The sequence below is a fragment of the Pantherophis guttatus genome, chromosome 2, assembly GCF_059756535.1.
Source record: "Pantherophis guttatus breed Tessera chromosome 2, ASM5975653v1, whole genome shotgun sequence".
Lineage (NCBI taxonomy): Eukaryota > Metazoa > Chordata > Lepidosauria > Squamata > Colubridae > Pantherophis > Pantherophis guttatus.
The window spans coordinates 137,323,074-137,341,043 of NC_142064.1; the positions used below are offsets into that span (position 1 = coordinate 137,323,074).

At 44.6% G+C, this 17,970-nt stretch overlaps 1 protein-coding gene across 2 annotated transcripts in view; it reads left to right on the forward strand.

Moving 5' to 3' along the window:
* The first annotated feature begins 3,461 nt into the window (after nucleotides 1-3,461).
* The window catches only part of CACNB3 (calcium voltage-gated channel auxiliary subunit beta 3), a 51,285-nt gene continuing 36,776 nt past the window's right edge, over nucleotides 3,462-17,970 (forward strand). Inside the window, exon 1 of one of the 2 annotated variants that reach the window (XM_034412311.3) lies at nucleotides 3,462-3,702. In XM_034412311.3, coding sequence (XP_034268202.1) covers nucleotides 3,661-3,702 — 42 coding nt within the window. In that variant the 5' untranslated portion in view covers nucleotides 3,462-3,660. Of the gene's footprint in view, nucleotides 3,703-5,387; nucleotides 5,572-17,970 lie in introns of those variants that run through there. The other variant, XM_034412310.3, reaches the window with a different exon arrangement.

The following is a 17,970-nucleotide window of genomic DNA, read 5'->3' on the forward strand; positions in this document are numbered from 1 at the left end:
CCTGTTAGGAACACTTTAAATCAAATGTGTCTTTTCCCAGTACATGCAGGAGAGACACCTTTGGTTTCAAGGTGTTTCCAACTAGTGCTACATTTTCACATCCTCCTACACATCATCACATTTTGCCCCTCAAATCTGGCTTGCTGCATAAACCAGGTAAAATAATCTTTTGGACTGATCTCACCAGCTGGACTCTTCTTGGGTTTGGATCCTGCTAGAGTGGAAAGAAAACAAGAAAAAGCAGGAGAATGTTGTCGGTAAAAAGGAATGAAAAACATAAGACAAGGCATTTGCACATAGATATGTGATCCTAAGATTGGGGATGCAAGATTGGGGATAGGCACCGCACATTTGGGAGAACCCAATAATCCCAGGTAGATTACACATACCATCAGCTGGCCAAAAATGTTTTGCTGCTTGAGATTCAAGTCAAGTCACAGAAGGTCAGCCAGATTTGCTGCGTGAACACTGCTGTCTGTGGCAGAGGTCTCACAGTCTGGTGGACACATCTGGAATTCTGAAATATTGTGGATGCCTAGAGCATCTGGGGCAAGAGTAAAAAAAAAAAAGTTAACACCGTGTGTCCAATAGACTGTGTGGTTGAATCCACCACCTCACCTTTCAGATTTTCCTGCTGGTTTCTCTCATTAAAAAATTTGCCCTACTGAATTTTATATTTACGCAATGGCTGCCAGGAAGAATGTGGCCGGCTGAAACATTAATTTACTGGAAGACAAGCAGGCAGGATTACTTCCAGCAACCCCTTTCTAACTCTTAGAGATGCTCTTGACCTCTCTATTTTATGCTGCCCCTCCCTCCATGTGTTACTTGCTTCTTGGTGACTGAATATTATCACACTGAAGGTGACTATTTCCTGGTTTGCCCATTGAGGACAGGATGAAGAGAAGATATATTCCAGCAAACTAAGGAAAGCAGATATGGTTCAAAAGATCTTGATTGCTGGCCTGATAGGTTTGCCATTTCAGTACTTGCTGGTAAAAATAGCAATTTTCAAAATCAAAGAGAGCCTCTCAAAAGATTTCATCTCTTCTTGGGTTTAATTTCAGTCCTTCTCTGAAGACCAATTGCTCCACTGCGTCATCCTTCCCAGCAGCCACTCTGGTCAGCCTAAAGATCCAGGAAACAAGCTGCAGAGAGAACAAACACCACTCTTCGGGGAAACTATTCCTTCCGGAAGCCATAATCCTGAAGAGTCTTTCTTCCACCTTTCTTATAGTCTCAGAATTGTCAGTGAATAGCATGGATAAATCTGTAGTGCTGGGTGCTAAAAGAGGATGCACAGCTGACTTTGCGATGACACATGGGGCCCTATAAGAGCCTATCGGCTAACGAGATATTTCTGCATGGTATCACAAGGCAAAGAGCAGTAGTAGAAAGCATCCCTGAGAATTAGAAAGGGTTTGCTGGGGTAAAAAAATCCTGGCTGTTTTGTCTTCTAGTTAAATAGGTGTTTGCAGCTGGCCACATTCTTCCTGGCAGCCAGGTACACAGTTTGCTAGTGGCCCTGATTTTTGGAAACTGCACACTCCCCGTCGCAGAAGATGTGAGCTGGGCTTCCTATCTGCCTTGTAAAGTAGGTTGGATTCATGAGGAAGTTGGAGGTGGGGGGGGGGGTACAGCAATCTGTGCTGCTTTCATCCAGCAAAGATGCAGCCACTTCTGCATCTCTCCACATCCAGCATCTTCCTGCTCAACGAGGCAATGTGCCATGGTCTCTTGGGTTGAATCGGAAATGAGAAGGAGGACTGGAAGGAATAATCCAGAGCCTGGGTTGGGGCTGGGGTGGTGGAACCGCAAAACCAAAAAATTTGAGAACCGAATTCAAGTGAGGCAGAGTGAACTGGGCCCCGAGGTAATTGGCAGATTCAAGCAGGCAGATGGCCTTGGCTACCACTGTGGCTCACAGCTTTTTTCAGCAGCTGAGAACCCCCAAGCAGATGCTCTGCCTTTTCAGTTTGTTCGCCAGGACAACACCCAATGCTTTATGTATTGCAATGCCCTTTGTCGAATAAAGTCATTTTGAGGGAAGCGCTCCCCACAAACACAAACACTTTAGCTGCACAAAATGCTGAAACTGCTAAATTCTTTGTCTGCCACTCATGCTCCAGCTCCTGGCATTGTTGTCCTCCTACAAGGCTGGATCATCTAGCCTCCCTGCTGCTTGTGTCACCTCCAGATGTGTTGTCCCTTCACTCCCAGCCACTGCCACGCAGGATGGGGGCAGTTGTAGCCCAAAACACCCAAAGGGCAGAAGGTCAGAACAGTTCTTTTGCACCCCCTCTTCTTTCCTATCAAATTGTGCTAGGATAGTGACAAAGCTAAATGCTTCTCTCTCTCCCTCCCTCTCTCTCTCTCTCTCCCACCCCCACCCCACCCGAAAAGCCAACAATATACAGACTTTGCTTGTATAGCTATGCTTTCCAATAGATTCATTTGTCTCACATCTGCTGCTCTCTCAAGAGAGTCAGGAGTATGATGCCTCCTATTCTTGTCCATCTTTCTCAAATCTAGCTGTTCAAGTGCCAAAAAATCCCACCTGGTTTCAAAACCAGCTTCTGAGCCAGGCCAGCCAAGGGAGCTGGAGACTGGCAAAAAAGAGGCTGAAGGAATGGATACTGAAGGGAAGGGGGAAAATTATAAGGGACATTTCCCAGTGGATCACTTTACCGGGCCAAAGCGGGATTCAGAAAAGAAAACATCATCACTTCCGGAGGGGGGGGGAGGAGGGAGAAACCCTCTGGTAGGTCCAAGTACCTGAAAATGAATTTCTCTGACTTAACGGGAGAGGCTTTTCCCCCCATTTCCTGTCGTGTGGAGATGCCTAGCAGTCATTCAGTGGACGTACCCTCTGCATTTAACTTTCAGTAACTGGCACTTTATTTGATCCCCGCCTAAGATTTTTCTGGATCCCTGGAAATCGGTTACACCGAGTTGGTTGAGCTCCGGGGATCCCAGACCAACACGAAAGGCTGAGAAAATGCGACGGGGATGGGAGCGAGGGTGGCGGGCTGAGTAGGAGGGAATGGGTGGGTGAGCCGCCACAATCTTATCTCCCGGTTTGCAAGGGGGCCGCCCTCCCTGCTGGAAGGGCATCCGAGAGAAGAAGCCGCCCGAAAAGGCCAACCGCAGCTGCAGCTTCTCCCGACGGTCCCGGCTGAGCCGTCTGCGAAGACGGAGAGTTGGGGGGTGGGAGTGGGTGGGGGGCGGAGACGGCGGGAAAAGGCGCGGGGCCGGGAGCGCGAGGACGCCGCCTGTCGCCGCGCGAAGTGAGCTCAATGGGTTCGGCTGCTGGGCGCACCCCCTGCCCCTCCCCCTCCCCGGAGTAATGTGATTATTTAGCGCTTGGCACGTCCCCGTCCTCGTCCCGTTTCCCCCCCACACACACATTATCCGAGCGGCGCGTAACGGGAGGAGGGGGAAGCGAAAAGGGGCGGAGAGGGATGCGCGGCGGCGGCGGCGGCGCGCGCGGCGCTGGACCTGGAGAGCGAGAGAAGAAGGCGAGGGCGAGGAAGGCGCTTGGGAGCGGCGCGGCGGGGAAAGCAGCGGGGGCGGGGGGCGCCTCCCTCCCTCCTTCCTTCCTTCCCAGCTGGCACCGCACTCCGGGCCTCGCCGGCCGGCCGGCTCCCTCCCCGTCTGTCTATGTCTTTTTCTGACTCCAGCGCTACCTTCCTGCTCAACGAGGTAACTTAACAGGCACCGCGCAGCCGCCGCCGCCGCCGCCGTTGCCATCGCCTATCACCACGCTGTACTCAACCCCTCTTACCTTCTCCTCTTCCTCCTCCTCCTCCTCCCTGTCTGCCTCCCTGCTCCGTTTTCTCCTGCTGCTGCTAAGCACCAGGACCGGCGCGGGAGATCCTGCCTAAGCTCTCTTTCCCCCCAGATTCCCCGTCCGCCTTGAATGCAACTCCTGGCAGAACCGGAGCCCTTGCCTGGCGGAATTATGGGCAGGAGGCGTCGGGGAGCAGGAAAAGAGGGACCGGGTTTTTGTTTTGTTTTTTCTCTCCCCCTCTCTTTCGGTCATGGTTCCCCTTCCCGGCATTCCGATGATGTGTGTGTGGTTTTTTTTTTGTTTTTTTTTTAAAAAACATCTCAGCCGGGAATAAGGTGAAAACTCCTGTTAGAAAACAGTGTGAAGAGACGATGAGATCGGATCTCCTTTTTTTGCAAAAAAGCTGGTGTTAACCCCTCCTCCGCCAAATATATTGGACAGCTCTCCAACTTTGGATGGGAAATGGGCGTGGGGCGGGAGATTAGGTTGTGCCAGCAGCTCTGGCACTGAAGTCAAAGAGGCAGATGGAACCAGCGCCTGGGGGATTGCAGGGGGAAAATCCCCATCTGGCCCATTTCCTGCAAAGTCCTGCCCTGTCCTCTTTGCCCCTGCAAGCCGTGTTCGTTTCTGTCAGCCCAGTGCAGGTGGGTAGGCATCATCTATCCCAGAGTTGGTAGGGTCAAGATGTAGGTAAGGGTGGAAATCTTGGTTGGGTCATGCATGTGCAATTGGGCATGCAAAGTTGAAGAGCTCTGCAAAAGTAAAATGGGTTGTAGTCTTCCACGATCTGGTGATGTCCAGAAGTATTGGACTGTAGCTCCCATCCTCTAGGGAATGATAGAAGTTGTCCAATGCAGCGAGGGAGAAGAAGTTGGTTGGTGAAGTATGAATCGAGGCATCTGTCCAAGAATGCCTCTCAAGATTGTCAAAGGTTACAGAAAAGACTGTGCTGGCATGAGGACTAGGAATGTAGTGTGCAGGAAATTAGGATTATTGGTAACTGGGTAAAAGCTGATACTAAGGAAACTGGTGTATGATAGAAGGACTATCTTCTGTGATTCCCTGTCCATGGACTTTGTTTGCCCCGTGTTGCTATGCCCATTCCAGCCCACCTTGCATTATTGTGGCAGGTAACCCCATGAGAGGTCCCCACCCACCCCCAGGTTAGATGTCTCAGTATGCTTTCCTGCATCTCGGTGGTAAATTATCTGGTACCCACTTAACTCTTGGGAAGCATTCTAACAAGGGTTGCATTTGCTGGAAAGTGTGGTTACACTTCTTGTTCTCCTCCCATCCGGTGGGATTGTTCCACACTTCCAAGAACCCTCTTCATGACCAGCTCTTTCCTTGTTGTGTCCCATTGCTTCATGCCCCCTGGCACCCCAAGCCTACATCTTCCGTGTCGCTATAAGGAGGTGCGGATAGAGCTGCACTGTCCAGATGCCACTGCCTGCCTCGCCTCCCTCCTTACTTGCCTGTCTCTGTGCCTGCCCCCAAGGGAGGGCTGGTGGGTGGGCGCTATTGTTTTTGCTGTTGCTGCTCAGCTGAGAATGAGAGCATCCAGGGTGGGGGAATCAGATCGATAGCAGGCTGAGTTGCTTTGCCACTGTGTGCCAGCCACCTGCTGCCCCCAACCCAACAAGGGCAGGGGGCACAGCTGTAGACCTCTGTCCATCTGGAAGAGCTATCTTTCTTCCCTCTCGGCTCGGCTTCCTCAACAATTATTTCCTTCCCCCATGTATGACGACTCCTATCTCCATGGATTCGAAGACTCTGAAGTGGTGAGTCGACAGGATGAGAGAAAGGGTCTATTTTAAGCTGGGAGACGCCCACTTAAAAGAACTTGGCCTCTTCCTAGTTGATTGTTGAGGGGTGATGATCTCTGGGAGCTGTTGTTAAGGACTGTTGGAAAGTTGGGGCTAAGGAACCTCGGGGGGGTGCAAGGGTTTGCCACCAGTTCATCGCACGGTTGCTGGGGATTGGGTTAATGGGCATCTGGGAGGAGGAGCAATATTTTCTTATTTACTGGGACCATCTTGACTGGCTTCCCAAATCAAGAGACAATATTTTGTAACAGAGAGATCTGTGGTGAAGAATCCCTGAGAAATAGATGGGGACTGAAGGGATTGCATTAGTTGGCTGGAGCAAGACTGGTAGATAGTTTTGGTCTCGAAGTCTTCCTCAAGGAGTAGAAGAGAGATGCTGTGGGTAGGTGAGCCATTTGGATATGGTCCAAACCTGGAGATTCCAGCTCATTAATAGCGCTCTCCAGACAGCTCCACCTGCTGGCTGGTGAGCCTAATGTATGTACTCTAGTCCCTTCAGAAGGGTGGTGGGGCATTGACAGATCCCGTGTGTTCCCATTTGGACATGTTCTACATCCCATCTTTGTGAAGGACGTGCTTTCTGCCTTTCTAAAGCTGGGAGGAGAAGGGGTAGTGTAGTCCATATAAATAGACAGCCCAGTTGAGGTTCTTTGACGCTGTTTTGGGGAATCATCAGTTGTTTCCGAAGCGGCTCCCTTAAGATAATCCCTTTCTGAAAGAGATAGAGAGCTTGAGAAGTAGCTTCGGAAATCCTGGATGGGAGTGCACGAGTGATAGATATGGTTAAGAAGAGAGGTTATTTGGGAACAACAATAGGAGGGAGAGAGAGTGAGATACCCAGGGAAGTCTCCACCGATATGCCAGTTCAGCAGTGTCGATCACTAGGGGAGCCCTCAGGGTTTGGGGTTTCCTGCAGGGGGGGGGCAGAGTTTTTCTTATCATCTCCAGACCTGGGGCTTCCTGCCTTCTAGGTTGGGGTCAGGCAGCCACAGTAGGCACATCTGCTTTGCTTTCAGATGTGTGGGTTGGAGCCAGTGGGGGAGGTGGATGATCAAATGGCATGACGGAACTAGGTCGTGGGGGGCTGTGGCATTTCCCCAAAGGCTCTGCTTGAGCTGGAGGGATGGGAGAGATGCACTGAAAGATGTTCAAAGGGTGAATTGTTCTCTTTCCCCCCCATCCTCACCTTCCGTTTTTAAGATGTCTTATCAAAATCAAAAACTCTTTCTGAAGATTGTACTGAGTTATTATTTCCCTTCTTCCCCTAGATTATGATCTATCTCAAGAAAAAGAGAGAAAGGGGAGGGGGTCTTTAGATAGAAACTGGGCAGATGATGCAAGGTCAAAAGCCAATTGAGGGTCATCACCTTTTCCTTCTCTATAGGTATCGTGGTTTCTGTCTGATATTTTTGGGGTGCAATTATAAATTCTAAGGAACAAGATCATGAATCAGGGATCATGGGAACTATAGTAAAAAACAAAAAATCTTAAGAGGCACCATATTATTAGAGAAAAGTATTCCTAAATGCTAATGTCAGGTTTCTAAATTCTCAGAAAAGTTGGCATTCTGCTTATTCTCTTTATAAACTTGTTGATTGTTTAAGTTTTGTTATTAGATTTATGATTATTGTGTATAGTGTTTATAGACCACTCAAATAACGGTTAGATTTTTGCTGAGTTTAGCTGTTTTCTTGCAGACTTTCGTTACCCAAACTTCATAACATCATCTGTGCTAGTGTTACCTAGTTAGCTACGTAGAAGTTACCTAGTTTGGGTAATGAAACACCTGCAAGTAAATGCCTGTGGAGGTTCTCAGTCATCCAGGTCATGGTTGTCCCAAAGGTGGTTTTTCAAAAGGCAACTGGATTTTCTTTGGTTTTCCTTGAAGATATTTTACTTCAGAACCACTGAAGAAGCTTCTTGGATGAGAAGCGAAACGTCTTCAAGGAAAAACAAAGAAAATCCAGTTGCCTTTTTAAAAAAAACATCTTTGGGCCTGCAAGAAAACGACCAAGCTCAGAGGAACCCCTCATTTCAACCCTGAGCTACAAATATTCTCCTTTATTTAGAGTTTCTTTCAAAACTTGAAGGCAGACTACATGGTTTTCCTCTACTCCTTTGATCTTCTTGCAGAATCCCAACCTTGCAGAGATAATTAGGCTGAGAAACAATGATTTGGACCCAGAAAACGTTTTGGGCCTTGTGGCTGGATTGGTGGTCCAGTGGGAGTTTTAAGTAATAGACCCATATTCTTACCTTGCCTTCCATTAATCCTGGTGGCTCTGATGGTTGGGAGTACATAGACTTAAAACCTGGGCAATCTGGAAGACCCTTAATTTGTGAAGGTTTCTGGATCCACTATACTACCAAAATGTGTACTGTGTACTTGTTTGAGGGTTAAGCCAGAAACAAGACAAACAGCCCTGATGATAAATTGAATTTGAGTGCCTTGGATCACAATCACAGCCGTTCCTCCTGTCATTTTGAATTCACCAAGTATAATGGTAAATTAAATAAAATAGCTGGTACAGGAGCAAAAGATGGGCCAAGTTCATGACTCTGGATATGAATACTTTGAAGATGGTTTCTTGTCTTCCTGTGTTTGTCTCCTCCTGTCCAATTACAATTGCTCAGGAAAAAAAAATACATTAAAAAAAGAGCCCAGTCCTGCCTTCTGGGTTTCTACTCCTCACTGTAATCCATAATCCCTCATTTGTAGTATTTGCTTTTAGTATCCTCTGGAGAAAGCAGGTGGTTGGCTGCCATTTACATTTGCCTTCAAAATAAGGAATCTTCCTTTCATTTTATATATATATATATATATATATATGGACTGGAGACTAAAACATATAAAGAATGGTTGCTGGAATTGGATATGTCTAGTTTAATGAAAAGAAGGGCTAGGGGAGACATAATAGCAGTGTTCCAATGTCTAAGGGGCTGCCACAAAGAAGAGGGAGTCAAGCTATTCTCCAAAGCACCTGAGGGCAGGACAAGAAGCAATGGGTGGAAACTAATCAAGGAGACAAGCAACCTAGAACTAAGGAGAAATTTCCTGACAATTAGAACAATTAACCAGTGGAACAACTTGCCTCCAGAAGTTGTGAATGCTCAAACACTGGAAGTTTGTAAGAAGAGATTGGACAACCATTTGTCTGAAATGGTATAGGACAGTGATGGCTAACCTTTTCCAGACTGAGTGCCCAAAGTGTGCGTATTTGTGTGCGAATGCATGTGAGCGTGCCCGAATCCCCAAAAAGCAATGTGCCCTGCCCCCACAAATGTGCAACAGAGACCTGAAGACCAGCTGGGAGGCGGGCACGCATGTGCGGAGGAGCTGAACTGGGACAACGGCTCGCGTGTCCACAGAGAGGGTGCTGCATGCCACCTCTGGCACACATGCCATAGATTTGCCATCACAGGTATAGGGCTTCCTGCCTGAGCAGGGGGTTGGATTAGAAGACCTCCAAGGTCCCTCCCAACTCTGTTATCCTGTTATGTCAGGACCATGCTGCTAAATTCCGTTTAAGGTGAATTATTGGTCATGCCTGTACCCAAGAATCTAATCAATGAATGGTCTGTACTAAACTGGATCTAGATGAGAGTTAATGAAATTCAAGAGGGACTAGATGTGGACCACTTTGAGAATGTAAGGACTTCATGCCGATTCCTCTCTTAGGTTTTTAAGGCATTGTGCAAAGCAGAAAGAAGATGGATTCAATAACGAGCTTAAACGAGCCTTGTGCGAACCACAGTCTCTTTGAATTTTTTTCACATTCTCCATATGCCCAAGTGACAGAATATTGAGTGGGGAAGAAAAAAGATAATTTTGGAAGAGGGGGGGAAATAACCCCAGTTCTGGGTCTTCATCACACTGCATTTGCACAAACAGAGATTGAGCAGGCACTTCTGAAAAAAGGAAAAAAGCATACAGACAGAAAAGGATGAGGAATCAGAGGAAACAGGTTCACTCTAGTATGCCCTACAGTATTCCAAAACAGGCTTTTATCAAGAGTTTGCAAAACATGGTGGTCAGAAGCGTTTTGTTGCCGAAGGAGAGTAGAAAATATTTCCCCGACACAACCAGCTTCTTTGGATCTGAAGCATAAATGCCCTTTGGGAGGGAATACAAATACAGTATGATCACCAGAATGTGTATCCAGTCACTGTACTAAGGTAAACTGCCTGTCTTCGTGGTACTCGTCTGCCCTGACACATGACAAATTTCCGATCATCTTGGACATAAACAAATGCAGCTTTGGAGGCTGTTAGTTTGGAGTGGAGGAGAGTAGCCTTCTCCCTACCAGCTGTTTCCACGGAGCTCACAATCACTGCAACCCCAAAGGAAGAAAGCTGCTTTTGTGTAAAAGGGAAAGAGAAACAACATCTGTCAAGAGCTTTTTGTTCCGTTCATGTGCACGTAATGGGTGGTTTGCAGCTTACACGGCACTGCTTTTTACTCCCACCCTTAGGAGATTGGGTGACTCTTGTGCTCTTGAAATACTCTGTAAATGTTTCAGTTTACAGAGCGTTTTGGGAACAACCTTTGTGAACGACTGCCGTCCGTCCAGGAATCTGAAGTTTGAGATTGTGATTGTGTCATGTTTGTGTTTGTGATTGTGACATGTTCGAGAACCAGAAACTAAACACTTGTTTGAAGGTCTCTGTCTGTATCGCAAAGCCTACCGAGTTAAGGCAGCTGGAACAGAAGAGACAGGGAAGCAGGTCGTAATTTCTTTTGGCTGGAGCTGGCATCCGTTCACTTTGCCACTTTTCTGCTTTCTTTTAGTTGAATGGGAAAGGGTGAGCCTACAGCTTTGGTTGCTGCTGGGATGATAATTGATTAATCTCAATTTTCAACGTGTCTCATTCCCTCTTTATATACTGGAGTCAGTCTGGTTTTCAGAATATTTCAAGACAGCATTAAGCTTCAAGATGTTTCATTCTTTCTGTATATGCTTCGCAGTTCCTACCGTCGGGGATCTTCAGCTAACTCCACCCCCCCTCCCATCTTTTCCTTGTCTTTGAACAAATCCTGCATGGATCTCTTTGTTAACATCTTCACAAAGATGTTAACATCTACTATTCTCCCCTTGTGCCCCACATTTGAACATAAAACCATTCTTCTTCTCAGACCAGCTTTGAAGCTCCAACCATTGCAAATGTCAAAACAGCACCAGTCATGCACAAGTGGGAAATACCAGCCTAATAGGGAGTAGAGGAACAGGGAATTGAGCATGCTCAGTTGCTGCAGATTGCCAACTAACTCTTGAGGGGAGGAAAATAGAAAACTCAAGAGGGAATAGCTGGAATCTTCATGTGTAGCATGCTGCACCGTCACATTTTGTTGCACATAGTTTTTGGTTCCCGGTTCCCCTTTACACAAAACTCAGGATGGGAGTGTATATGATGTTCTATTGTGTGTTAGGGTTAGAAGTGTATGGTCTTTATGGCTGAGTAAGGAGAGATGCAATATTTTGAGGCCAATGATGACTGATGATGAGACAACTGCCCTCTTTTCTAAGATGCAAGGAATCTACTAATGACAGCTCACTGAGTACTGTTTGTCTATTCCCCCAAAGGGGAGACCAGTTTAATAAAGTTTGTAAAACATGACTCTATGGGATTAAGTTATTTTCTGAAATGGGGAGATTTATCAATAAGTCCAGGGTAGACAGATTCGAGGCATTTGTTTGTTTGTTTGTTTGTTTTTAGTAGGGCCTTGGACTGCCCAAGCAGAGCGAAAGACAAAATAGTGGCTTGATAAAGCCTACCCTTGCTGAAAAAGTGCTTATGAGTGCTTGCTCTGTTCATCCCTATTTTATTTGACAGGGAAAAGTGCCTTAAGTTGACAGGTGCTATGCAGCTGAGGATGGATGGATGGATGGATGGATGGATGGATGGATGGATGGTTGGTTGGATGGATGGATGGATGGATGGACGGATGGATAGATGGACTGAAAAGTTTGAGGATGTTCATGCACGCACATATCCTCTGTTCCTCAGCAAGCAAGTCCTTTCTTGACACGAAGAGAGAAAACTTTCTCAAGGCTCCCCCCTTCATATGCACATTATCTGTTTTGTTTCAGATAATATAAATCTATATTGCACTTAGATTTTAATGGGGCATGGTCAAACAAAAAATGTTTCCTGGTTACACCAAGAAGAAAATATCTTTTTGTCCTGCTTGCACAGCTCTGTGGGATCCTTGCAAAGATCCATTCGTTTACTTACAGGAATGGGTCCCTTGTGTAACAGGCTCAAACTAGAAGTATTGCCTCTTATCTACTCTCCAAGCAAAATCTTCATTACAGTACTTCTCCACCTAAACCTAGGTTTGATTCTTTTGCAGAGAGAAGCCAGTGTGTGTCATTTACTCAGTCACCACCCAGGCATTGGTGCCTACCCTTCCAGGGTGGCTTGCGCTGTTGCTGGGAGCAACTTCCTTCCCCACCCTTGAGGAAGCTGCCATGCCCACAGTTAAAGGGAGGGGAGAGCAGTGGCTGGCATTCAGTGCTGTACTGAACAGTTTTATGCCAAGTTGGGAGGGGTGAGATTATTGCTTCGTGGGAGAAAGAAAGAGAGAAAGGGAGAGAGAGAACTTCACCCTTCTTCTTCTTCCTCTTCTTCTTCTTCTTCTTCTTCTTCTTCTTCTTCTTCTTCTTCTTCTTCTTCTTCTTCTTCTTCTTCTTCTTCTTCTTCTTCTTCTCTTTCTCTGCTTTATTTCTGTAAGGTGCATGTCTGAAGTGATGCAGTGTCCCATAAATGCATATTTTCAGTTCTTGGGGAAAGATAAGATAATCGCCTGGCAGCAACTGTGAGATACTACCAAGAATAAATACACAGTCTTGCTGCTATTGGTTTGTCCCAGATCTTAATCTGTGAAAACATAAATGGCAGAAACAAATGCAAATCTCCTTAGTTTATTAAGCCTCCACACTCTGTTTTTTAGAAGAGCCATGAAAATCTGGCTGTTCATCCACTTCTTCTTCAACAAGAGAAAGTGAATCTCTTATTTCATTGAGCTTGCCACCTTTTTTTTTACTTTTTTAAAAATGCTTTATTGTAATTTCTTTCTTTGATTGTTATGGGCCTTTCAGAGTCTTTGAGAGTTGGGCAGCTGATAAATTTAATGATTTATTTATTAATGAACCAAGTCATTAATTATTTATTAATGATCCAGGTCATCATATAATGAACCAAGCAGGGGTGATCATATTGTTACCTGTGACCCCTCATACGGTCATCTAATACACTAGCAATAGTATGACCAGATATTGGCACGATTACCTTGGTTCCATTTTCCACATGGGGTGGTTTTAAGAATTGGGAAGAGAGTAGAAGGCATCCCAGAAAAAAAAAAAAGCTTCCCTCTGTAACCTCCCTCCCAAATTTTCAGCCACATTTTTCCAATGATGCTAGATGGATTCACGTGGCGTTTGATTGAGTGGCTGACTGATTGATTGACTTCAAAGACTTCTGTCCTTCTCTCTCACAAGATTTGGGGTGGTTCACAATCCATAAAGCGGTACTTTGAAAACTCAAAAACATCCATCAAGATTATAGTCCAAAATGCAATGGCATTAAAATGAAATAATAACAAAAGTAACCCAATAGAAAGGTAGCTTCACAAACAGCCACTCAAACCTCAAGCACCTAGTGAAACAAGATCAGTTTCACCACCTTCCTAAAAAATCAACCATGTGGGAACTATTTAGATCTCTTCAAGCAACTCATTCTGTAACCAAGGGGTAAGCCTTAAGAAGGACTCTCTGTAAGAACCCAACTCTTCGTTTCTCATAGTACTTGAAGCATCCACTCAGGGTTCTGTATATTCTGTTAAGAGAAAATAGGGTTCCAGAGAATAAAGGGAAACCAAACCACTCAGAGTTGGCACCAGCATTTCAATCATACTTGGGAATCTATCAGCAGTCCATTCAGCACCCTCCAGCAAGAGGGCCACCTTCAACTAAAGTTTCCAGGCAGTCTTCAAAGGAGTTGATAGCATACCTACCATAGTCAGACTTAAAGGTGATGAAAGCACAAGTCATTGTTGCTATGAAGCATTTTTGCTCCAAAAAGAGATGGAATTGGTACACCAGCCAAGGCTCTGCAAAGTATTTATGCCCCAACAGTAACTCCCTCTTGCTAGAATTCTGTTTTAGCTTGGTCAAGTTTTTATTTGTTCGTTAGATTTAGCTCCCTCTTTTTATATAGCAAGTCAAGGTGACACACATAGTATTCTTCCTCTTTTTCTTCACAACAACACTCTGAAGTAGGATGGGTAAAGACAGTGAGTGACTGGCCCTCACACTCTGTCCTCCACATATTAAAGGTAATTTTAGATTCCTAGCAGAGGAAATGTTCCTTCGGTTAGGTCATTGTAGAAAGGAGAACTTCACTATTACAGCACAGAATTTACCACAGCAATGCTTTATTTTGCAGGATCCCAATCTGGGTCGATCACCAGAACCAGAGATTTAGTCTTCTGAGTTTTTGGATTCATGCTGGAGTCCATCCTCAAGAAACTTCTCTCTCACCAGAATTTGCATTCCAGTAGAAGTTCCCTGAGGATGGGCTCCAGCATGACACCAAAAGCTCAGAAGATTAAAGCCCTGGTCCCTGTGACCCATTCAGATTGGATCCTGCAGCATTATTCTGGGATACATAGTCATTCATTCATACTTTATTTTGCCCCAAACAATAAGTGCTGGCATCTGTCCTCTTTGCAATAGGGTTTGCTTTAACATTTGCAAATCATACACTTTCTTTTCTCAACTTTTTTTGAAACTTGGGAGTTCCTTACAGAGGCAGAGACCTGGAATTTTCTAGCAATTTGTGGCTTATTGTTTTTGTCACTGGTTATTGCAGTCTGGTTGAGTCTGCTGAGACATGGAATAACTGGAAGGTCCCAAGTTCCCTATTTTTTTTTAAAGTACATCCATTAAACCAGAATGTATTTCCAAAACAGATGTTCCACTTACAGCCCAGTTCATTATTGAAATAAAGTATATCCTTTAAGATGCTTTGAGTATTTTAAAGTGGCCCTATAAATTATTACTACTACTTTTCAAATGCTTTGAATATTTTAAATATGCCTTGCTTATTAATGCATTGCTTATTAATGTTGTCAGGTAGAATTTTGGCATGCCAATCATAAGCTTTTTCCTGGTGGCCTCACCGTTGATGTCTGGTATCTCAAATTCTTCTATTGAAAAATCACTCCTGACTTTCAAGATCAGCAAATGCTCCTTAAATCTGATCCCCCTGATAAGTGGCATTTTTAAAAAAATCTGTCAAATGGGTCCCTGGCATTTTTGTTGGTTTAACATACATCTACATGGCATATGTCAACATTTCATTTGTAAATGCCTGCTGACTCCTTTCCTGTAAGAAAGGAAAACTCCACAAAAGAGAGAACACCCCGGGAAGAGCAAAGAAACTGAAGGGTCATGAGAAATGAAGTTGTTGAAAGTAGCATATGGTGTTACATGGATTAATGTGGGACCTGGAGTCTGGGGCTTGGCCAAAGGGTGGAATGAGGGTAAATAGGTTTTGAGGAGGATTTTGTAGGTAGAGAATGCTTTAATAATACCCAATGCTATAGTGTGGTGGAAAGATTAGCTGTTTGTTCACAAGAACATGATTGTTAGCAAACTAATAAAAGCACGGACAAAATTTAGCACTGAACTTGTCACTAGAGAGCTGACAGCCCGAGTTTGAGGTTTGAGCTCTGTGCAACAGGGTGACCTGAGCTCCCATTACTTGCCCTAGCTCCTGTCCACCTAGCAGTTCGAAAGCAGGAAAACACAAGTAGATAAATAGGTATCACTTTGGTGGGAAGGTAACAGCATTCTTTGCACCTCGGCATATAGTCATGCTGGCTACATGACCATGGAAGGTTGGCTTCCATGCTGGCTGCCTCAGGTAAGAAACGGAGATAAAAACTGTGCCGTAAACTGACAGGGAAATCTTTACTTAAAGGGATTGCTAAATCCAGATTACTTTAGCAATCCTTTCCATAACAGTCATAGAGGGCAAAGCAAACCACCACCACCACCACCATCATCATTATTATTGTTGTTGTTGTTATTTACTGATTGCAAATCAAAAGGATGGAATGCATGGAGGCCACTATAGAGTCAGTCTTTGGAACGTGTTGAATTAGGACTTCTGAGTATTTTGGTACTAGCATCTTGTTTGTGTATAGTAGGAGCCTCCTTGGTCCACATCAACACAGAAAGTTGAGCTGCTCTTGTTCTGGCTGAGAAAAACTTCATTGGTCTGGGTTACAAAATAGAATAGGAGCAAAGCTGCAGCAATCCAGCAATTACTATACTATTCCAGCTATACCACATCATAAATTACAGTGACCTTATATTTCTACCTTTCTCTGTCTTATTTTGCCTTCAGTATTGTTTGTATTGACATCTGAGACAATGGCAGGCTTTCCATTCAAGGCAGCCATGGTGAATGTGGCTGCAAATGGGTGTGATTATAGCCACCCCATAAACATAACCATATCAGTTGTAACCAGGGGTGAAATCCATTTACCTTCTCTACCAGTTTGCAAATGGTAACACCTCGCACGTGACACCTCTGCGCATGCGCAGGACCTTCTGCGCATGCACAGAGTGTCAAAAATGGGACGTGATGACGTCCGGGTGGGTGGGCGGAGCTTCCCGCCGCTGGCGCTACGGGTTCACCCGAGCCAGATAGAACTGGCTGCATTTCACCACTGGTTGCAATTCACTGCTTTATTATGGGGTAGGAGTCAGTCTGTTTTCACCCAAGAGCCAATCTGACTCTGAGTAAATGGTCAGGGAGGGGTGCAGAGGTACCTGCAACAGATGGACAAAATAATCAAATAGGCAGGGCTGTCTCATTGGAGGCATATCACACATAAGCACTGAACTTCTTGAGTGCAACATATTCATTGGAAGCCAGCAAAGGAAAAGCTAGTACAAGTAGCCCTTGACTTATGACCACAATTGAGCCCAAAATTTATGTTGCTAAGCAAGACTAAGTAAGTTAACTTTGCTCCATTTTATGGCCTTTCTTGCCACAGTTGTTAAGTGAATCACTGCAGTTGTTAAATTACTAACATGGTTGTTCAGTGAATCTGGCTTCCCCATTGCCTTTGCTTATCAAAAGGTCGCAAAAGGGGATCACGTGATCCCAGGATATTGCAACCACCATAAATACGAGTCAGTTGCCAAGCATCTGAATTTTGTTCACATGACCATGGGGATACTACAACGGTTGTGAGCATGAAAGATGGGCATACATCACTTTTTTCAGTGCCGTTGTAAACTTCAAATGGTCACGAATTGTTGTAACTCAAGGACTACCTGTAGTAAGTATATCCCAGAAGAAGGGCCTCCAGTGCTTTCTATACTATAGAAGATGGAATGTTTTTTGACAATAATCTTTAGTATGAAGGGAGGCCTGTTTTAAATATACAAAAGTACCTTTTTAAATCTAGGAATGAAACTTTAAGAAATGGCTGCATTCATTCTACATACATTTAACCTTGTTGCTGACTTAACTAGTTTTCTGCATTCATACAATATACCAAGTAATGAAATAAGCTGGGTTCCAAAAATTCCCACAACAAATGAAGCAAAGTTAACTCTTAAGTAAGCTTAATATGTTGTGGAAAAGCACTTGCTAGGGCCTGGCATGTGCTGGTTAAACATAGATATTTCAGATTTCAACATTTTAATAGACCACTTTCACTACTTGTTGGTCTTCAAATGAGAAATTGTAATCCCATAACTCCTCCCAGAATATTATAACCTAATCAAAACCTAAATCCTTCATGCATCCAGTAGCCTGTAAAATTTGACATTAGGAATTGTGGCACAAATCACATTGGGGATGTACAGTAGTGGCCAAAATTGTGGAAACCCTTTGGGGAAAGTGTATTTTCGAGGTTTGATGGCTAATAACACCACTTTTTTTTGGAGTTTCAAGATAATCATATTCCACTGCTGGAATGGCCTGGGAATAGCCCAGACCTTAACCCAATTGAAAATCTATGGAGCCGACTAAAGAAACTTGTTAGTCAGAAGCGACCCAGCAATAAAACCCAGTTAATCAAAGCAATCATTCAATCTTGGTTTCACATTATAACAGCTGCAGAATTAAAAGACTTGGTTTACTCCATGGGAAGACATTGTAAGGCCATAATTCATGCTAAAGGTTACTCAATTAAGTATTAACTGACATGGTGATAATTTTTGGCATATCTCATTTTTTTCTACGTGTTTCACTTCTTTATACTGTAACTGCTATTCTAATAGCAAATCCTTCATAAAAGTTATTGCATTACATTCTTGATTAAATTATCTT